A 23117-nucleotide genomic window follows, 5' to 3' on the forward strand; every position below is an offset into this window, starting at 1 on the left:
GTCCAAACTTTTGGTCTGTACTGTGTATATGTACCCAAAAATGACAGCAAAAGAAAGAACAACCAAGGTCTCATTACAAGCACTAAAATTATTAACTTTATGACCCTCAGAAAACCTAGAAACAAAAACATACACTATATATTTTATTCCATAAGTACTTGTCTTAGGTTATGTGCACACAATGTCTTTTTTTTCAAGCAGAAGGCATTATTTTCCTGAAACGATTTTTGTGCCGTTTTTCCAGTCACTACCTGAGTGTTGTTTTGATAGTTTTGGCCAATGGTAGTTTTATAGAGGTTTTCCCATGTTTTTTGTGACTTTTTTTAACATTAATTTTCTAGTCTTTTTTTTTTTATTTTTTTTTTTACTCCATTGAATAATGAAGAAACCTCTAGTGTTTTTTTCAGCAAAAATTATTGCAAAAGGATCCAAAAGACGTCTACTCCTCTTCAGGCATCTTTTGAGTTTTCCAGTTGAGTACAGAGCATCTTCCAAACGAAAAAAGCCAGAAGAATGGCGTTAATCGTTTGGCGATTTTGGAAAATTTAAGTAATTTAAAGGAATCTGTGAGAAGAATTTCACCCTGTAAACTATTTGTCACCCTCTAGTGAAGAAACTGACACAAGGTGCAGTAAGCAGAATATCCACTAGAGGGCGAAAGACAATAGAGAAGTCAGCAAGCCGAGTCAAACCAGGCAGTCAATAGTAAACCAGAGGGAAAAGCTAAATGTAGTCAGATACAAGCCGAAGGTCGGAACCAGGAAGTAACGCCGAAGTCAGGAGAGAAAAGCAGAGCCGCAGACAGATACAAACAAAGCAAGGTCAGAAGCGGGAGATCTAAGAAACACAAAGTGATGGGGCAGGGAGGTCAGGAGAGGGTAGGTGAACAAACAGTCAGGGAGAGATACAAGACAGGAGTGACACGGGACGGAACCGGGAAGTCAAGGGGGGGTCAAAGGAAGACATGCAGGACAGGAAGGTTACAGGTCAGGAAGGTAGCTGGATGATGGGATAGATTAGGGAACACTCAGGAGCCAGCCTCACGTCTCCAGAGTAGAACTATTACTGGGGATGTTCCGGAGGAGCAGCGCCAGGATATAGCGGCCTGTCCTCTGGAACGAGGTAGAAAGAGACTAATCACTCCCATTACCAGAAACACTGGAATAGGAAAAAAGCAAAGGCTCAGCAGTTGCTGAGACTAGCATGAATCATAATACTATTTATATATTTTGTCAATGTTTTGTATTCTTTCAAAGACCATTCCAAAAATACCAGTACATGGTCAGTTTGTTCCTCCGTTATTGAGATATTTGAACTGAGATGCCAAGAAATATAGATTTGAATCCTCTGTCACTCCAGCTCTATTTCCTGCCCAGCGTCTCCACCTCTTCCTTCTTCACTGATGGTTCCTTTGCCTGAATTCAGACACCATAGAGGCTTTTAGTGAAGCAGGAGGCAGTGGTGTTGGCCTGGGGATAGAGCTGGAGTACCCCTCCCTTAACGGGCCACCGCGCCACTCCCAGGAAATGTCTCTCAGCCTATCACTCAGATGCACTGGATATTTAGGGCAAACTCACACTGTGGGAGTTATCTGTTCAACACCATAGATCCTGTTAGTCAGTTTATTCTGTCTAGTCAGTTGTCAGGTCACTTGTCCCATCTGGTCCTTTCCCGTTCCTGCCTGTCCTGTCTGGTCTTCTCCTGACCTGTCCTGTATCCAGTCCTATTCTTGTCCTGTACCTGGTCTCAGCCTGCCCTGCCTGTTGGCACCGAGGTCCAGCCTGTCCTGCCCGTACCTGGCTCCCAGCTTGTCCTGCCCTTTGGCACCTGGTTCCGGCCTGTCCTGCCCATACCTGGCTACCAGCCTGTCCTGCCTGTTGGCACCTGGTTCCAGACCCATCCTGCCTGTTCCTAGACTCTGCCTGCCCTGTTGGTACCAGAGACTCTGCTTGCTCGTCCTGCCATGGCCATGCCATCTGCCTTGTTAGTGACTTTACCTGTCCGTCCTGCCTGTGCTACCTGCCTTGAGCCATCCTGGTGGTCCCTGTCCGCACTTGAGACTTTGTCCTGTCTGCTCCTGTGTCCGACCCTGTCCTCAGGGTCAGCTGCCACAGTCCCAGCCTTTATCTCGCAAAGCGGTAGGTTCGAGGTCTCACTTTGGTCCAGTGGGTCTACTTCAGCTCGCCGCAGTACCATCCTCCGGTAGCGAGCATGACACCTCTCTCACATTCTCTCTCTCTTTTTCTATGATCTTTGGCATTTTACCTCTTGAATGAATAGACATTGACAATGGTGGAGGATACATATTGTAATTTGGAGAAAAATGATTCCCGAAAATTTTGAAATAATGAAATACAGGATTTTGTTGGCTTGACCCACTTCTGGATGGTTAACCGTAGAGTCATCAATTGTGTATCCTGGCATCTTTCTTATGTTTTTATGACTTTGTTGATGTTTTTACATATTTTTCGGTTTGTTCTTACGCGTGGTACAGAATAAGAATCTGTATCGATGATTTCAATGTAACTCTATTTTCCTCCAATAATGGCGTATGCAATGGAAATTAATACCGTAGTTTATGCTCATTAGCTTATGAACTTCCAAACAACCTAACAAATGAATCTCCAAAACTATCTATGTATGACCAGATGTCTCATCAGCAACAGATGCCCGCCGCTGAGATCTCGGCCCGTCCCTGAACGCCTGCTTTAGTGTCTGCACTGGAAGCAAAGTAACGTGTCAATCCGTAGTGAACAGCCATTTACATTTATGCATCATGCTCTGCTTCCACCGGCATCTTGCTATGATGGTCCATGTTGAACTATTTTGTATCAGATCCTGATAGATCCTATCAAATGATGATGGATCTATCAGATTTCGGACTTTATTAGATAAGATACTACAGTTTTCTATGCTATTTTTTACATCAAAGAAGCACAGAAACCTGATGAAAATATAAACTTAGCCTTAAAAGAGAAAAAAAATTGTCAAAAATACCTGCCACTCTTGTGGTATGTTTCTTTTTTTGAGTTTTTGGAGCAATAACTGTGTTGAAACGTCAAATATTAGGGAGTTTGGAATATTGTTTGATGGATTTCTTTTCAATTTCTGCTCCAAAATCTGAGCAAAAACTAAGCACATACCCTTAAACGATTTCCAGGTCTGGATAATCATATGTGTTAGAAGATTGTCATATTGTGACTGCAGGATAGTGAAGAACAAGGGGCTCCTATACTTTCCCTCACGCTAGGGGACCCTAGGCTATCGCTAACCCTCAGATTACCTCTAATGATGGAGACGCCGGAGTCCTGTGCTTTACTGTTCTCCTGACCAGAACTAATCTGGAGTGTGATGGCAACACAGATTAAGGCGGGCTTTGCACACTACGACATCGCAGGTGCGATGTCGGTGGGGTCAAATTGAAAATGACGCACTTCCGGCATCGCATGCGACATCGTAGTGTGTAAAGGCTTGATGATACGATTAACGAGCGCAAAAGCGTCGTAATCGTATCATCGGTGCAGCGTCGGCGTAATCCATAACTACGCTGACGCGACAGTCCGATGTTGTTCCTCGCTCCTGTGGCAGCACACATCGCTGTGTGTGAAGCCGCAGGAGCGAGGAACATCTCCTACCGGCGTAACTGCGGCTTCCGTAGGGTATGCGGAAGGAAGGAGGTGGGCGGGATGTTTACATCCTGCTCATCTCCACCCCTCCACTCCTATTGGCTGCCTGCCGTGTGACATCGCAGTGACGCCGCACGACCCGCCCCCCTTAACAAGGAGGCGGGTCGCCGGCCAGAGCGACGGTCGCAGGACAGGTGAGTCCATGTGAAGCTGCCGTAGCGATAATGTTCGCTACGGCAGCTATCACAAGGATATCGCTGCTGCGACGGGGGCGGGGACTATCGCGCTCGGCATCGCAGCATCGGCCTGCGATGTCGCAGCGTGCAAAGTACCCCTAAGGCCTCTTTCACACATCAGTATTCTGCATCAGTATTTCATCAGTATTTGGATGCCAAACCCAGGAGTGTCTCCAAAACATAGAACATGTGTCAGTCTTTCAATTATTCTTCTCTGTAAGTTCCACTCCTGGTTTTGGCATTCAAATACTGATGAAACACTGATGCAAAACACTGACATATGAAAGAGGCCTTAGGCTATGTTCACACATCAGTTTTTTGGCATCAGGCACAATGCGGCGTGTGCCTGATGCAACGGATCTGGCGCAGAATATGCAAAAATGGATGTGCCGGATCCTTTTTTTTTTTACGGATCCAGTATACCGGATTCGTCAAAAAACAGATCTGGCGCATCCGTTTTTGCATCCATTTCATCCATTTTTTTTGCTGGATCTGTTTTTTACAATGAATTGGAGCATGCTCAGTTTAAAAAAACGGATCCGGCGGCCGCATCCATTTTTTACCACATCGCGTCGGATCCGGCGTCTATAGGCTTCCATTGTAAATCACGCGGATCCGAGACAAAAAACGTTCAATGAGACGTTCCATCCGGCCGCTGCATTAAGTAATTACGACGGATCCGTCAAAAGCTGGATGCAACGCAAGGCCATCAGGCACAATCCGGCGCTAATACAAATCAATGGGGTTAAAACGGATCCGGCGCCGGATCCGTTTTATCCGTTTTTTTCCGAATTGTGCCTGATGGAAAAAAAACTGATGTGTGAACGCAGCCTGAGAGAGACAGTGAAAATCAAAACTGAGATACACTGTAAACTCAGAGAAACAAACAGTAGGAAACAAAAGAGAAAAGCAAGAGCAGGAAGTTAGCAACGAAAGGAAAACAAGGGTTAACACCACAAAAACACACAGCAATAAAGTACTACAACCACAAGTCAATTTATATCACAACACATCACCAGCCTAGTATAGAGAAGCTATAGCTGGCATTAAAGAAAGGTCCAGCCAGCATATATAGGAGGGGAGTGAATGTGATTGGCTCCCTAACAGCATCTGATCAAAGGAGACTAACAAGCAGCCCAGCAGAGATTAACTCTGCTTAGCCTGCCTATGAACTGAAAGACTGGGGGGCAACTTCCAAGTCTGCCTGCACTGATCACAGACATCAGAGAAGTTAGCAGGCAGAGTGCTAAAATGTGTAGTCTCCACAGACCCTGATGCCGCTATGACAGTCGGCGATGCTTGTAAAAACCTCCTGAAAAAAAGACCAGCAATAATTTGCTAAACACAGGACCTATCATCGGAAAAAGGAAATTTGATGCTATTAAATTACAGAAAACAAAAACAAGAACTTATTTTAATTTAGTGGTTGGGAACATCCATATCAGATCTCCACTATAGACTTGTCAACAAAGTGAAGTAGGAAATTAGAGGTGTCGAGAAGAACTCACAGGTCAATAGTGGAGTCAACGCAAGAAAAAACACAGAATGTTGAAGTATGAAAGCTTTGGCGCTACTTTTTCCAACACATAGACGGGTTCCTTGTCAATGTCCATTATATAATGTATACATCTGGTGCTTTAATCGAGGATCAATCCATCATATACATGTTTATTTTACTGTTTCTTTCTCTTTCAGTCTTGCGGCTTCCAAAGAAGTTGGGGCATCTGCACGCTCATCTCCCAAAATGATGTCCCCCTCAGATTTCCTGGATAAGCTAATGGGGAAGATCTCAGGATATGATGCCAGAATTCGACCCAACTTCAAAGGTAACTTATGCCTGAGTAGGCCTAGCATTGTGTTCCTCAGATATATAAGAAGAAACCAGTTATTAATGACCCAGGGTTGAAGATTTCGCATTGGAGCCCAGGAGCTCTAAGTAGCTTTTTGGCAAGAACACAGCAAATACCCCTGTGCAAGGGAAGAGTAATGTTAAACAGCTAAATAGTCAACGTCAAGGGTTTCAAGGTGAAGTTCCTCTCTCTTGGTTTTCAGTTCCTTCAGTAATATTCTATTATTTTTGGGGTTGAAGGTTTTGCATTGGAGCCCAGGAGCTGTAAGTAGCTCTATGGTGGGAACAAAGAGCAAAGATCCCTGTGCAAGAGAAGAGTAATGTCAGACAGCTGATTAGTCAGCATGAAGAGTTTCAAGGTGGAGTTCCTCTAACTTGGTCTTCAGGTCTTCAGTTCCTTCACTAATATTCTATTATTTTTGGTGTTGAAGGTTTCGCATTGGAGCCCAGGAGCTCTAAGTAGCTTTTTGGTGGGAACAAAGAGCAAATACCCCTGTGCAAGAGAAGAGTAATGTTAAACAGTTGATTAGTCAACATGAAGAGTTTCAAGGTGGAGATCCTATATCTTGGTCTTCAGTTCCTTCAGTGATATTCTATTATTTTTGTGGTTGAAGGTTTAGCATTGGAGCCAAGGAGCTCTAAGTAACTTTTTGGCGGGAACAAACAGAGCAAAGTCCCCTGTGCAAGAGAAGAGTAATTTCAAACAGCTGATTAGTCAACATCAAGGGTTTCAAGGTGGAGTTCCTCTCTCTTGGTCTTTAGTTCCTTCAGTGATATTCTATTATTTTTGGGGTGGTAGATCACAATCCACTGGTGATCTTCAAAGGATGTTGTCAGGTATTTTGAGAAAGTTGTCTACGAGCAGGAAAATGTTCTACAATAGAGAGAAAACTATTACGCACCCATTAATCCCCACATTTCCAGAGCTGAAGAGTTGGTGCCTTCGTAATCTCCAACAAAGAGCTCAAGTGAATTTTGAAAGTAAGGTCATTGCTAAACCACCAGGGGGTTCCACTAGGTCAACAATGGATTAAATGGGTAAGAAATAGTTACTTATTTTATAACATTTCCTGCTCTTAGGACATTATTTTTGGAAATCCCGGGAAATCTATTTACTGAAGTCCCACATAGATACGTAGAGCTGAAGAATAAGGCCGGCTTTGCACGTTGCGACATCGCAAGCCGATGCTGCGATGTCACACGCGATAGTCCCCGCCCCCGTCGCAGGTACGATATCGTGTGATAGCTGGCGTAGCGAAAATTATCGCTACGCCAGCTTCACATGCACTCACCTGCCCTGCGACCGTCGCTCTGGCCGGCGACCCGCCTCCTTCCTAAGGGGGCGGGTCATGCGGCGTCATAGCGACGTCACACGGCAGGTGGCCAATAGCGGTGGAGGGGCGGAGATGAGCAGGATGTAAACATCCCGCCCACTTACCTTCCTTCCGCATATCCTACGGAAGCCGCGGTGACGCCAGTAGGAAATGTTCCTCGCTCCTGCGACTTCACACACAGCGATGTGTGCTGCCGCAGGAGCGAGGAACAACATCGGACCGTCGCGTCAGCGTAATTATGGATTACGCCGACGCTGCACCGATGATACGATTACGACGATTTTGCGCTCGCTAATCGTATCATCTAGGCTTTACACACTACGATGTCGCATGTGATGCCGGATGTGCGTCACTTTCAATTTGACCCCACCGACATCGCACCTGCGATGTCGTAGTGTGCAAAGCCGGCCTAAGGATAGTCATTAATGTATGAGTCTTCTTTCAATATTATTTACTTTTATTCTTGGTTAATCCTCTGCTTTTAAACAGGTCCCCCAGTAAACGTCAGCTGCAACATCTTCATCAACAGCTTTGGCTCCATTGCAGAAACCACTATGGTAGGCCATGGTTTATTTTCTCTATTGTTTTGGAACAGCATGAACCCCTTGGACCATACTCATACACTGTTTGATGCCTAGTCTAAAGCCTGAAGGAGCATGACATAGGGATTCAAACATATTTAAAAATAAAATCTCAAATGTAAGCATTGATCCCTCAGGACCAACACTTGGGTTTTTTAGCCCCATATAAAGATGAATGCTTCAATCCATAACAAATACGATTTTTTTATTCATTTACCCAAAATGTTGTATTCTTAGTAAGATTTAATTTGCAAAACTCCAGTAAATATTTTCTTCAGGATTTTTTGGATGGCCAAGAAGGAGTTAAAATAAAAAAGCACAATTTACTCACCTGACCGAGGGACTCAACTGACTCCTAGGGCCAGGTTTACATGAGCGCATTTCATGGTCCTTATATAGTTTGACCTTGAGTCTTCCAAGCAAACTTACAACCTCATAGACACTTATGAGGCTTTAAGTTCTGGTCAGGAGATCTGCTACCAGACCATCATTGTGGTCCCTATATACTGTAGACCGTGAAATAAGCTAGTGTGAACCTGGCCTTTGCAGTCTTCTCCACTGTCCCCAGTTCTCCGCTTGAGTTTTTGTTCTAATAGGCTCTTACAGACATATTGAAGGCTCGTGCTGCACACAGGATGGTATAGAGCAGGGGGACATAGAAGTGTGGAGTAGGAGGACAAGGACGTGTGTAGGAGGGTGGCAGGACAGTGTGGAGGAGAACAGGACAGTGTGGAGGAGAATAGAAAAGTGTAAGAACGGGACAGTGTGGGGAACAACAGGACAATGTGGAAGAGAGGAACAAGTCAGTGTGGATGAGGACAGGACATTGTGGAGAAACTCAAGACAGTGTGGAGGAGATCAGGACAATATGTAAAAGGAGAAAAGCTTAGTGTAGAGGAGAACAGGAAACTGTGAAGATGGACATGACAATGTAGAGTATGACAGGACAGTACGGAGGAAGATAGGATAGTGTGGAGGAGGAAGACAGGTCAGTGTGGAGGAGAACAGGACAGTGTGGAGGAGGGCGAGACAATGTGGAAGATGACAGGACAGTATGGAGGACAGAAAAATGTGGAGGAGGACAGGAAAATGTGGAGGAGGACAGGGAAATTTAGAGGAGGACCAAACAGTGTGGAGGAGGTCAAGACAATGTGGAGGATGACAGTACAGTATGGAGGACAGGATAATGTGGAGGAGAAAAACATGACATTGCTGAGCAGGACAAGCTAGTGTGTAAGAGGAGAACAGGACAGTAGGACAATGTAGAGCAAGGCAGGACAGTGTGGAGGACAGGACAGTGTGGAGCAGAACAGGACAGTGTGTACGAGGGGAACAGGATAGTGAATAGGACAGGACAGTGTGGAGGAGAACAGGACAGTGAGGAGGATGACAAGAGAATGTGGATGAGGGCAGGACAGTGTGGAGGAAGATGACAGGACAGTGTGTAATAGTAGTACAGATCAGTGTGGAGGAGAACAGGACAGTTGGAGCAGGACAGGACAATGTAGAGGAGGACAGGACAGTGTGTAAGAGGGGAATAGGACAGTGTAGAGGAGGGCAAGACAGTGTGGAGGAGAACAAGACAGTCTTGAGGAGGACAGAACAGTGTGTAATAGGGAAACAGGACAGTGTAGAAAAAGGCAGGTCAGTGTTAATGAGATCAGAACAGTGTGGGTGGAGGCTAGGACAGTGTGTAGGTGGAGGACAGAACAGTGTGGAGGAGTATAGGACGTTGTGTTAGAGGGAAACAGGTCAGTGTGGAGGAGGACAGGAGAGTGTGGAAGATGACAGGACAGTGTGGGGGAGGAGGACAGGACAGTGTGGAGGAGGAGGACAGGACAGTGTGGAGGAGGAGAACAGGACAGTGTGGAGGAGGAGGAGGACAGGACAGTGTTGAGAAGGATAGTGTGGAGAAGGACATGACAGTGTGGAGAAGGAGTACAGGACAGTGTGTAGAAGAGGGACAGGACAGTGTGTAGAAGGGGGAGAGGACAGTGTTGAGGAGGAGGACATGGCTGTGCACCTCTCTATTTCCTGTGTCAGGATTGCAACTCAGTCTTAGTCATAAAAACATATTGGATCTGTAATAACAGACACATCCTACCATCAATAATGGCACTGTTTCTAAAAAAAATAAAGAATTTTCAACTGAAGTTATCATAACAGTATCTGTTCTGCTCTGCTTTACAAAAAACCTTAAAGGGTTGTTCACTATTAGGACAACCCTTTCTGATTCCACATGTTTCCATCAGGTAACATATAAAAACCTATACTCACCTCTGTGTCCGGCGCGGTTCCAGTGGTGCCAGGTTTCGCGTTCCTGATGTGACAACACAAGCTCTACATCCAATCAATCCTGTCTTCTTTCTCCCAGCTTTCTACGTCCCATGATGCTACAGAAAGATGGAGGTCCTGGGTGTGTGTGGTGTTATTATTGAATTATACAGAGGCACGTTCATCATGGTTACAGGAGATGGCATTTTACTTGTGGACAGTATAGAGGCTGAACAGTTAAGGTGAACCTCCATCTTCCCGGTACAGGACCACACACATCCATGTGTTCAGCTGTGAACCCTGCACCCAGACTACTGACTGTGATCCCTGACAAGGGCCACTCCTAGAGCCGCTACCCTCCTTAACGTGTCCACAGCTGGGCAGATCCTTTTCCTCTCTAAGGTCCCCTATGTTTGGCTAACACCAGACTCATCAGGAACCCTTTCACACAGGTCTCTACTACTCCTACCCACTATGAACCTCTGTTGCCACTTATATTTCTTTCCTGGTCTTGTTCCCTTGTACTGAACACACACACCCAATATAATTTGTCTTCTCTTTCAAGGGCTCCACTACTCTGCCCTTGAACCAGGAACCCTCTCACACAGATCTCTACCACTCCTCCCCACTATGAACCTCTGTTGCCACTTATGTTTCTTTCCTGGTCTTGTTCCCTTGTACTGAACACACACACCCAATAAAACTTGTCTTCTCTTTCAAGGTTTCCACTACTCTGCCCTTGAACCAGGAACCCTCTCACAGAGATCTCTGCCTCTCCTCCCCACTATGAACCTCTGTTGCCACTTATGTTTCTGTCCTGGTCTTGCTTTCTTATACTGAACACACACACACACAATATAATTTGTCTTCTCTTTCAAGGGCTCCACTACTCTGCCCTTGAACCAGGAACCCTCTCACACAGATCTCTACCACTCCTCCCCACTATGAACCTCTGTTGCCACTTATGTTTCTGTCCTGGTCTTGCTCCCTTGTACTGAACACACACACCCAATATAACTTGTCTTCTCTTTCAAGGGCTCCACTACTCTGCCCTTGAATTAGGAACCCTCTCACAGAGATCTCTACCACTCCTCCCCACTATGAACCTCTGTTGCCACTTATGTTTCTGTCCTGGTCTTGCTCCCTTGTACTGAACACACACACACAATATAACTTGTCTTCTCTTTCAAGGGCTCCACTACTCTGCCCTTGAATTAGGAACCCTCTCACAGAGATCTCTACCACTCCTCCCCACTATGAACCTCTGTTGCCACTTATGTTTCTTTCCTGGTCTTGCTCCCTTGTACTGAACACACACACCCAATATAACGTGTCTTCTCTTTCAAGGTCTTCACTACTCTGCCCTTGAATTAGGAACCCTCTCAGACAGGTCTCTACTACTATTCGCTACTAAGAACTGGCCCTACAGTTAACCCTGTCATGTTTAAGTAACGGGACTTGCAGCCTAAGAGGATAAACATACAAAAACCATTAAAAGCATCACAGAGGTGAATACAGTACATTAGTACAATTGGTGTCTTCAGGGGGATGTGACAGCCCCGTCCACCTCCTTACAGAATGGTAATCATTGTAGCATGTCTTCTTCAGATCTATAAAATACATTATATCGGGAACACGGTATTGTTGGTTTTCTGCTAACAAAGCATCCTCTTGAGTAATGCCTCTCCACTCCTTCCGTTATCTGAAGCACGGGGAGCTGACTGGAGCAGCAGGACTCCACATCCCTAACCTGCCAGGGAATTAAAGCTCTTCTCTTACTCTTTCTCTTACAGATTAGAGTCTCTCGGGCTCTGGAGACACTTCATTATAGGACTATCTCACACTGCGCTCTACAAATACTGATTGATTGAAGTTAGCGGAAGCTAACTCTCCATCAGGAAGTCCCATGTAAGATAACACCGGAGAGTTTATTGAGCTTCTGTTTAGTTAAAACACCCCTAACAGAGATGAGCGGATCAGACAAAATCCGAATTCTCCTGTTCATACATTTTTTGCTAGGAAATTCGATTACTGGTAAAGTTATGTTCTGAGAATCTAATGGCCATTATTATTCTTTATGGTCTCTCAAGACCCCAGACGTAATACAGTCCCTGACAAAAGTTCTGTCGCTTATCCATGTTATGTAAATAAAAGCTTATAACCTGACTTTAAATTCAACCATTGGTTTCATAAATTACTCTTTTGAAAGCTGAAACCCTCCCAAATTTGGTTTAGGTTATGAAAATAAAGTTACTGGAAAGCTGAAATATTGATCATTTAATGAACACAGAAAGGTCAGATTTTGGCAAGACAAAAGTTTTTTCAATTTGTCATATAATGCACCCAATCCTAGTTAACATCCTCACCTGTGCTCACTAAATGATCGCCTAATTAGTGGGTGTGATAAAAAGAAGCCCAGCACCCCAGACCTTCACTTGAACTGCCAATGTATAGAAATTACAGGCTTCACCACATATACTGGAGGTGCTAATGGGATAAGGAGTCATATAGTAAAAAGAATCCCAGCACTCGAATGAAAACAAGGGGGAAATTATGCTGTTGCTGTTGCTGTTGCTCTGGTTAGGTTCCTTTTGCAGTGTATCAATAAATTCACTTTTGCATAATTTCCCCCTTGTTTTCATTCGAGTGCTGGGATTCTCTTCACTTGAACTGCAACTTGACCTCTGACAACATGCCAAAAATCCACCCTGCTACCAAAGCCTTGATTATCAAGAGGCTGAAGACCAGATCCACTGCAGAGGTGGCTGGCACCTTTAATATGTCTCAGCGTCAAGTACAAAGAATTAAAAAAAGATTTGAAGAGACTGGAGATGTTTTTAATAAGCCCAGGTCCGACAGACCCCGCAAGACAACTGCTCAGGAGGAATGTTTCTTGGTTAGAAAATCCAAAGCCAGCCCCTCTTCCACTGCAGCAGAGCTCCAACAGGCCTGGTCACCTCAAGTCCCTGTGTCAACTAGAAAAGCTTGTAGGATTCTGTCTCGAAATGGCCTCCATGATCGAATCAGTGTCCAGAAGCCAGCACTAAACAAAAGGCAATTAAAAGTCTCACAGCCTGCTAAACAGATGGACACTGGAAAAGTGGCAGAAGATGGATTTCTCTGATGAATCTTCAGTTGAATTACACCACAGCTGCTGCAAATACTGCAGGAGACCTACTGGAGCACGTATGGATCCAAAATACACAGTTAAGTTTGGTGGTGGAAAGATCATGGTCTTGCGTTACATTCAGTATGGAGGTGTGCAAAACATTTCCAAGGTGTAAGGCAATATCAATAGCCTAAAATATCAAGAAGCATTATCTACCTCTTACATTCCCAATCATAAAAGGGGTCAAATTCCGCAGCAGGAGGGTGCTCCATCTCATACATCCATCTCTACAACAAAGTTCCTCCTGGCAAAGAAGATCAAGGTGCTCAAGGACTGGGCAGCCCAGTCACCAGATATGAACATTATTGAGTATGTTTGGAGTAGGATGAAAGAGGAAGCTTGGAAGACAAAACCAAAGAATCTAGATGAACTCTGGAGGCATGTAAGGCTGCATTCTTTGCTATTCCTGATGACTTCATCAATAAATTGTATGAATCATTGTTGAATTGCATGGATGCAGTCCTTCAAGCTCATGGAAGTCACATAAAATATTAAATATGGCTCTAATAGCAACACAACTTCATTCTCCAATGTTATGCAACATATCTTTGTATTAGAAGTAAATTATTTGTTTGAATTTCACATTACTTTCTGTGGGCGACAAAACCTTTGCCTTGCCAAAATCTGACCTTTCTGTGTTCATTAAATTATCAATATTTCAGCTTTGCAGCAACTTTATTTTCATAACCTAAACCAAATTTGGGAGGGTTTCAGCTTTCAAAAGAGTAATTTATAAAACCAATGGATGAATTTAAAGTCAGGTTATAAGCTTTTATTTACATAACATGGATAAGCGACAGAACTTCTGTCAGGGACTGTATGTAAAGAATACTATACTATACTCACAAGTGTAAAACTGTGAGACAGAACAGCGCACATAGGGTCTTATCCGACAGAAATGTATAGGTATCTGTGCGGAATTTATGCTCACCTTGATATGGGTTATGTTATACACAAGATTGAAGCCTGTAATCAGTTTCCACACAAATCACTAGCCCTAAAGCCAGTAACAATGCAGAGGAACAGGAGAAATGGCATGGTAGTCACTGCGTTGTTGAAAAGTTATGAAAGGGATTGCGATTGCAACCCGGCCTGGGGTTGCAGGGTGCTCACTAGCCCCAGCCCCTGCTTCAGCTGGATGTGCGTCCGAGTGCGCACATCCAGTTGAAATGCATCGTGGTGCAGAGACCCGTCAGGTGCCTGCACTGTGATACAGGCTGTCGGAAAATGGAAGCCAGCAGCTTTTAGCGGTGGCCCGTGACAAAGATGTCATGCATTGCCATAGCATGGAACGCCGATGAAAGCTCCCAGCTTCTGCGGGCCAGCTATAGAGGAGGACACCGCGCGACATGGGAGCTGTGGAGGGTGAGTACAGTATATACCAGGAGGATGACAGTATATACAAGGAGGGGCCCAGGAAAGGAACATATGTACCATGAGGGGTATAGTATATACCAGAAGGGGCCCAGGAGAGGAACATATATACCATGAAGGGGACAGTATAAACCAGTATATGCTAGGATGGGGAACATATTTATTAGGATGGGGGACATACCAGGATGGGGGGCATATATACCATGATGTGATACATATTTACTAAGATGGACATACCAGGATGGACATACCTGGTGATAAAGCAGGGATTTTATCAAGAGGAATAACAAACCTGATGCCATATAGTCCTCCTTATTCAAGAGCTTTGGGGATGTGGATGTGGGGTTATACAGAGGTCTGCATTAGGATTAGGGTACAGTTCCAGTTGCGTACAAATAATTACTCTGATACTCGTCCTGAAAAATGGGAAGAGTGTCATGCGTCTGGTCTTGGGTATGTCATGCAAGTACGCTTTTTTTTTCTCACCTAGCATCCGTTTAACACACAAGTGTCATGCGAATGCTGTGCGAGTGCTATGTGAGTGTTTAGTGTTTAGGTTTTTCTCACCTATTATCTGTATGACATGCGTATGCCATGAGTATGTAATGCCATGCAATATTTTTCTCGAACCCATAGACTTGCATTAACAAGTCTGGTGCGATCTACGCAGCTATACTGTAACGTCCGGGTGGTGGAACCTCTGGACCGTACACCGGTTTCTCTTGAGGAGGCAGCCAGGCAGGTCACCCCGCCAGAGGGTCTGGGTGCACGGCAGCCGAAGCACTAATGGTAGCCGGACAGTCCGTAGGGGAGCAGGAAAGGTGGACGGAGTTCTGTACGGTGGTCCGGGTGATGAGGCTCAGAGTCCGAGGCCAGGTGGTAAGGTCAAGCGGGATCCGGAACTTGCTGAGCAATGGAACGGGTCACCAAATGGAGCCAGGGACTGGAGACTGGCGGAGCTGCAGAGATGGTGGAACATCCGCCGAAGTCACCGTCAGGTTACGGGAATGAGCGTGGTTCGGAGCGGCTGGCGTGGCAGGACAGGCTCTACGAGACAGGACAGGGTTAATGCAGGCAAAAGCACAAGGCAAAGCAATAGGGGACCTGAACACTAGCTTGCTAAACACGTAGAACAGGCCCCGCCCACCAGGAAAGTGATTCTTAATATACCCTGTACCTGTCTATGCAATTTCCTGTTTCTAGGTGCTGGCCCTTTAAGAGAGGGTCAATGACCGCGCGCGTGCCCTAATGCGCATGCGCGAGGCCCAGGTGCCAGAAGCCAGAGGAGGGAGCGGTGAGTAGGAAGCAGGAGAGCCGGGCTGAGGCAGAGTAGCCGACGGGCGCCGGCAGCGGGGACCGGGCTTTCTGGGGACCACAGGCGATGGAGCAGGAAGGCTGCGGAGCGGGGGACCGGGAAGCCTGGCACGGGAGCGGCGGAGCGCGACCTGGGAGCGGGGAAGCGTGGCAGGGGAGCCTGTAAGCAAGGCAGAGGGGCCGGGGAGCATGGCAGGGGAGCCGGGGAGCCTATCAGGGGAGCCGGGGAGCGTGACAGTACCCCCTCCCCCACGCCCCCCTCCCTGCAAGCGGGACAGGAAGGCACGAATCAGAGGAGTGCCAACATTCTCCCGGGGCTCCCAGGACCTATCCTCGGGACCATACCCCGCCCAGTCCACCAGGAAATACTGCCGACCTCGTACGGTCTTCATGGCCACGATATCCCTTACCGCATAGATGTCATCGTCAGCGATGGGAGGAGGAGCTGCAGCTTGTAGGAGACTGCATTGATCTTGCTGATGACTTTAAACGGCCCGATGTAACGAGGACCCAACTTGTACGATGGCAACTTCAATCGGACATACTTGGATGTAAGCCAGACCAGATCACCAGGGGAGAAACACGGGGGATCCAGGCGCCTCTTGTCCGCATGTCTCTTCATCCGCAAAGAAACACGCTCAAAGGAGGTCTTGACAGAGCTCCATATGGCTGAGAAGTCCTGGACCAGAGCATCTGCTGCGGGGACATCGGAAGCCGAGGATACTGGCAATGGAACAGAAGGCTGAAGTCCGTAAACGACTCGGAATGGAGAGCTGGAGGTGGACTCGCTGATGTGATGGTTGTGGGAGAACTCAGCCCAAGGAAGAAGCGTGGACCAGTCATCGTGATGGGCATTAACGTAGTGGCGCAGGAAGGAGGTCAGGATTTGATTGACCCGCTCCACTTGCCCATTCGACTGAGGATGGTAGGCCGAAGAAAAGTCCAGAGATACTCCCAGATGTTTGCAGAGGGCCCTCCAGAAGCGCGAGGTAAACTGAGTTCCTCTGTCGGACACAATGTGTGCGGGAAAGCCATGCAATCGGAATATATGTTGGATGAAGGAGTCAGCTAGCTCCTGGGCAGAGGGCAGCCCGGCCATGGGAATGAAGTGAGCCATTTTTGAGAAACGGTCCACCACAACCCATATGACTGTGTGTCCGGAGGATAAGGGTAAGTCCGTAATGAAGTCCATTGCGATATGTTGCCACGGAACAGAAGGAATGGGCAGAGGCAGGAGATGTCCATATGGTAGGTGCTTTGGTGTCTTGTTCCGGGCACAGGACGGACAGGCTGAAACGAAGGATGTGACGTCTGTACGGAGGGACGGCCACCAGTAGTGACGGACAATCGTACTCCAAGTCTTCTTCTGACCAGCATGGCCGGCGATCTTCGAGGCATGGACCCAGTGCAGGACTCTCTGTCTGTCAGTATCTAAGACATAGGTTTTCCCAGGGGGTATCTGAGTTAAAGCGACAGGATTCACCGGAATGATTTTGCTGGGGTTGATGATGGGCTGGAACGTCTCCTCCTCCAACTCCACAGGCACGAAGGACCTGGACAAAGCGTCTGCCCGCACGTTCTTGTCCGCAGGCCGAAAATGGAGTTGGAAATCAAATCGAGCAAAAAACAAGGACCAGCGGGCTTGTCGCAGGTTCAGTCTTTGGGCTGACCGCAGGTACTCCAGATTCTTGTGGTCCGTGTATATGATTACAGGGTATACTGCTCCCTCCAAGAGGTAGCGCCATTCCTCCAAGGCAAGCTTTACGGCCAGTAGCTCCCGATCCCCGATGGTGTAGTTGCATTCGGGTGCCGAGAAGCTCTTGGAGAAGAATCCACAAGTGACCATCTTGCCGGAAGGGGAGTTCTGCATCAACACTGCCCCGGCTCCTGAGGAAGAGGCATCCACCTCCAAGGTGAACTGTCGGTTCAATTCAGGGCGATGGAGAACCGGGGAAGAAGCAAACGCCTGTTTCAAGGAGCAGAACGCGGCATCGGCCGCCAGGGACCAGTCCTTAGGATTAGCTCCTTTCTTAGTCAAGGCAGAGAGAGGCGCAGTCAAGGCAGAGAAATGCGGGATGAATTGCCGATAATAGTTCGCAAAGCCGAGAAAGCGTTGGATAGCCTTCAGTCCGGAGGGAGGAGGCCAGTTGATGATGGCAGACACTTTCTCAGGATCCATCTGCAGGCCAGTGTCCGAGATAACATAACCCAGGAAGGGAAGAGACGACTTCTCAAAGATGCATTTCTCGTACTTTGCGTACAGACGGTTTTCTCTAAGCCTCTGGAGAACTAGCTGCACGTTTTCTCTGTGGGTCTGTAGATCCGGAGAGAAGACCAGGATGTCATCAAGATATACCACGACACAGACATAGAGGAGGTCCCTGAACACGTCGTTCACCAGTTCTTGGAAGACTGCCGGAGCATTACACAGACCAAAGGGCATGACACAATACTCGTAGTGCCCATCTCGAGTGTTGAATGCGGTTTTCCATTCGTCTCCAGAGCGAATGCGAACCAGTTTATAAGCCCCGCGGAGGTCCAACTTGGTGAATACACGGGCTCCTCGGAGCCGATCGAATAGTTCGGGGATAAGCGGCAGAGGGTATTTGTTCTTTACGGTGATCTGGTTTAAACCCCGGTAGTCGATGCAAGGGCGCAGATCACCTTCCTTTTTCTTGACGAAGAAAAACCCTGCTCCGGCAGGGGATGAGGACCTCCGAATGAACCCCTTTGCCAGGCTCTCGGTGATATAGGCAGACATGGCCCGTGTTTCAGCAGGGGACAAGGGGTATATTCTTCCTCTAGGAGGCGTGGTTCCTGGCAATAAATCGATGGCGCAGTCGTAGGGACGATGAGGCGGTAGCACCTCTGACTCCTTTTTATCGAAAACGTCCGAGAAGGACCAGTAGGCAGAAGGCAGTCCTGGTAGAGACTCTGGAACCGGAGAGCGTCGAACGGGCTGGATGGTTTTCAGACATCTCTCGTGGCACGAGGAGCCCCATCGGGTGATTTCACCTGTACTCCAGCTGACCGACGGTTCGTGTGTCCGTAACCATGGGAGTCCCAGCAGGATCTGATGAGACATACGCGGGAGGACGTAGAAGATGATCTTCTCGGTGTGCAAAGCACCAATCCGTACTTCCACAGGCTTGGTGATCAGTGAGACGGTGTCAGAGAGGGGTCTCCCATCCACAGAGGCGATCACCAGCGGTCTCTCTAGTGGGAGGACCGGCACCTGGTACTTATCCACCGTGGCCTGCTGGATGAAGTTGCCTGCTGCTCCGGAATCAAGATACGCCTCTGCCGTGAACCGGGTCTCTTCTGTAGTGACTTGAATAGTCCAGGTAACGGAGTCTGAGAGTGTCCCAGCACCTAGGGTAGCCTCTCCTACCAAGCCTAGGCTTTGGAGTTTCCCGGCTTCTCGGGACAAGAGCATAGCAGATGGGAACCATCACCGCAGTAGAAGCAGAGACCCTTTGCTAGTCGTTCTGCTCGGCGTTGCTCCAACTGCCTCAGGCGGTCAATCTGCATGGGCTCATAGGTAGACGCGCCAGGGGACGCCGACTGAGGAGCGGTGGACTTCTGTGGTGGGGAGGAGTGCCGTATTGGACGCCTCTCGCGGGACACCTCTTTGGATCGTTCCTGAAAGCGAAGATCCACGCGAGTCGCCAGAGCAATCAGGGCATCCAGGGTAGAAGGCACGTCACGCCCAGCCAGCTCATCTTTAATGCGAGCCGAGAGTCCTTCCGAGAAGGCGGCAGTTAGGGCCTCGTTGTTCCACCCGAGTTCCGATGCCAAGGTGCGGAAACGAATAGCATATTGGCCCACCGTCAGAGTCCCTTGACGTAGCCGGAGGAGGGATGAAGCAGAGGCGGCGGTGCGTCCGGGCTCGTCAAAGGTGTTATGGAAAGCCTGCAAGAAGTCCTGGATATCAGTGGTCACCGGATCCTCCTTCTCCCACAAGGGGTTCATCCAGGCCAGTGCCTCTCCCTCTAGATGGGACATCATGAACGCGACCTTGGCTTGGTCGGAGGCGAAAAGGTGCGGCAGCAGCTTGAAATGGAGGGAGCATTGGTTTATAAATCCCCTGCAGGTCTTGGGATCTCCAGCGTACCGGGGTGGTGAGGCCAAACGAAGCTTGGAAGCATCCGAGGAGGCTGCCACGGGAGCTGCGGACGTGGATTGTGCAGTGGAACCCCGAGATGTCACAGGCGTGGCCGCTGCTTGTAGCGCGTTCAGACGGGCATCCACAGAAGTCATGAAGTTCAGCATGCGGGTCTGGGTCTCGCGCTGTCGTGTGAGTTCCTGCTGCAGGGCCGCTAGTGCTTCGGCGGGATCCATGGCCTGTTCTAGCTGTAACGTCCGGGTGGTGGAACCTCTGGACCGTACACCGGTTTCTCTTGAGGAGGCAGCCAGGCAGGTCACCCCGCCAGAGGGTCTGGGTGCACGGCAGCCGAAGCACTAATGATAGCCGGACAGTCCGTAGGGGAGCAGGAAAGGTGGACGGAGTTCTGGACGGTGGTCCGGGTGACGAGGCTCAGAGTCCGAGGCCAGGTGGTAAGGTCAAGCGGGATCCGGAACTTGCTGAGCAATGGAACGGGTCACCAAACGGAGCCAGGGACTGGAGACTGGCGGAGCTGCAGAGATGGTGGAACATCTGCCGAAGTCACCGTCAGGTTACGGGAATGAGCGTGGTTCGGAGCGGCTGGCGTGGCAGGACAGGCTCTACGAGACAGGACAGGGTTAATGCAGGCAAAAGCACAAGGCAAAGCAATAGGGGACCTGAACACTAGCTTGCTAAACACATAGAACAGGCCCCGCCCACCAGGAAAGTGATTCTTAATATACCCTGTACCTGTCTATGCAATTTCCTGTTTCTAGGTGCTGGCCCTTTAAGAGAGGGTCAATGACCGCGCGCGCGCCCTAATGCGCATGCGCGAGGCCCGGGTGCCAGAAGCCAGAGGAGGGAGCGGTGAGTAGGAAGCAGGAGAGCCGGGCTGAGGCAGAGTAGCCGACGGGCGCTGGGAGCGGGGACCGGGCTGCCTGGGGACCGCAGGCGATGGAGCAGGAAGGCTGCGGAGCGGGGGACCGGGAAGCCTGGCACGGGAGCGGCGGAGCGCGACCTGGGAGCGGGGAAGCGTGGCAGGGGAGCCGGTAAGCAAGGCAGAGGGGCCGGGGAGCATGGCAGGGGAGCCGGGGAGCATGGCAGGGGAGCCGGGGAGCGTGACATATACACAGCATGCTGCGATTTCATCCACAGCACGATTTGAGCTGAGGAAAAAATAGCACAAGGACACCGCCTGATTGATTAACACTGGTGCGAGAACAATCCGATGTTTTATCAGACTGCACCCGTGCAAGAGAATCGCAAGTAGAACTGTAACCGAACTGGTCGATTTGCAGGAGATAAAACTGAGATTTTATCAAAACTGCAGCAAGCAGTTCAGTAAGTGATACATTACTTGAATCAGGGTATCTGCCCCATCATTATGCTGCTTTTAAATAGGGTAGTAAAAACTTGTTGGCAGATTCCCTTTAAATAAAACTGTGATTATATCATAACTGCTGCAAACAGCCCATTAAGTGATAGATTACTAGAATCAGGGTATCTGTCCCTACATTATGCTGCTCTCAGATGTGGTAGTAAAAACTTGTTGGCAGATTCCCTTTAAATACATGTATCATTCATAAAATAACAATATTGTTAGAACTGAGTTTTTTTCCAAGAAATTTATGACTAAATTAACAACTGTGTGTTACCAGGTTGGGATGTGTCCCTACAGTCAGACTGTCACAGCAGTGCTGACAAATAGCTGTCAATCATTAATTAGGACCACCCCTTTGACACATCCTTAGAATGAACAGGGATTTCAAAGATTAAAATACAAGTTATTGTGAATGTTTTCCCACACAACCATATGTAAATCTCCTCTGTAACATGATTCTGCCAGATCGGACTCCATGTCCAATGTGACAGGTTCCCTTTAAGGAATAGAGGGCTTGGTGTATATTATTAGAAAGCAATATACAAAATGTGCTTGGTTGAAGCCATGAAAGAAGTCTTATTCCAGCACACATGGGAATATGCACTCGATGTCAGTCTGAAATCAACGTTATTGATATTCTGTGAAAGGAACAAAATGAACATTCTGTTCTGAAGCCGACACTCTGGGAAAAGAGTTATTAAAAAATGGAAAGTTTAGGAAACTGAGAGACAGAAATCAATCTTCTTTATCTGTTTGCTAAATAACTTCTCCTGCAAGACTTCAAAGATGTGGACATCAAGACTCTTGGTTGTCTTGACATTGATTACTTCAAGACGTTGGGTCAAGATATTCCCTTAATGGGAATCTGTCAGCAGGTTTTTTCTATGTAATCTGGGAACAGTACGATGTAGGGGCAGAGACCTTTTGGTGCACATTGTACATTGAGCAAGAGCTGCTTAAATAGTGGTGGGGGCAGGATTGGATTAGGAGGCATGAGGCACCTAGTCCTGTAGTGATAATCGTCTACTGATAAAACACTGATTTTGTTGAACCAGCGATACAGCTTAGTAAGTGCGAAAATACCTACAGCTGCACTCTAAAATGCTAACAATAAATAAGGGAACTCTGGTATAGGAATATTTGAAAAAAGAGATACTTAGTGTCACAATTCCTCTGTGCAGAGCATCTTGCAGTCTAGAAGATGCTCTGCTGTATTTTCCTGAATTGTATTCCTGACAGTTACACGATTCCTCTGTGAAGAGCATCTTGCCTTTGGAGATGCTTTGCTGCACCTTCCAGCTTGTTTGACAGTGCATGATCCCATGTTGGTGCTGATTACTCACGTCTCCCTCCTTCCTGGTAGTTGCTGAGGCTTCTTTATTGAGCATGCTCGCACAGAACTTTGCCAGTTGTATTTTCTGGTTCTGCTGTTGTGCTGTTGCCTCTGCTAGTGTCCTGATCTTTGTTTTCTGACCCCGGATTGTTATTTGACTTCTCACAGCCCGCTCCCTGTTTCTGTCGTGTTCTCCTGCCTTTTGACCTCGGACCGTTACCTGACCACGTCTCTGTTTTCTCCCTGAACTTATTACATGCTCTCCTGGATTTCTGACCCTCAGATATTGACCTGACTATGCCTCAGTTTACTCCTTGTGCTCCTACGTGTCCTCCCATTACCAGACCCTGACTTTCCTGACTACTCTTCTGTCCATTCTGCCCGTATGTAGTGACTGAGCTTATGTATTGGCCAATGCATGTGAGCCCAATACCAACAACAAGGTGATCTCTTATATACTGGGACCCTAACTTAAATGCCTCTATCTGAGTTAAAAACATACATGTTTGGACAGAAAGATCCAGCTATAAAGGAAGATGGA

General features: G+C 47.6%; 1 protein-coding gene across 2 annotated transcripts in view; it reads left to right on the forward strand.

Moving 5' to 3' along the window:
* Window positions 1–23117, forward strand: part of GLRA1 (glycine receptor alpha 1) — a 212106-nt gene that overhangs the window by 95077 nt on the left and 93912 nt on the right. For both annotated transcript variants that reach the window (XM_075344321.1, XM_075344322.1), the window contains exons 2-3: window positions 5558–5688; window positions 7535–7602. In XM_075344321.1, coding sequence (XP_075200436.1) covers window positions 5558–5688; window positions 7535–7602 — 199 coding nt within the window. The remainder of the gene's footprint in view (window positions 1–5557; window positions 5689–7534; window positions 7603–23117) is intronic.

The sequence above is a fragment of the Anomaloglossus baeobatrachus genome, chromosome 4 (genome assembly GCF_048569485.1).
Source record: "Anomaloglossus baeobatrachus isolate aAnoBae1 chromosome 4, aAnoBae1.hap1, whole genome shotgun sequence".
NCBI classification, from domain to species: Eukaryota; Metazoa; Chordata; class Amphibia; order Anura; family Aromobatidae; genus Anomaloglossus; species Anomaloglossus baeobatrachus.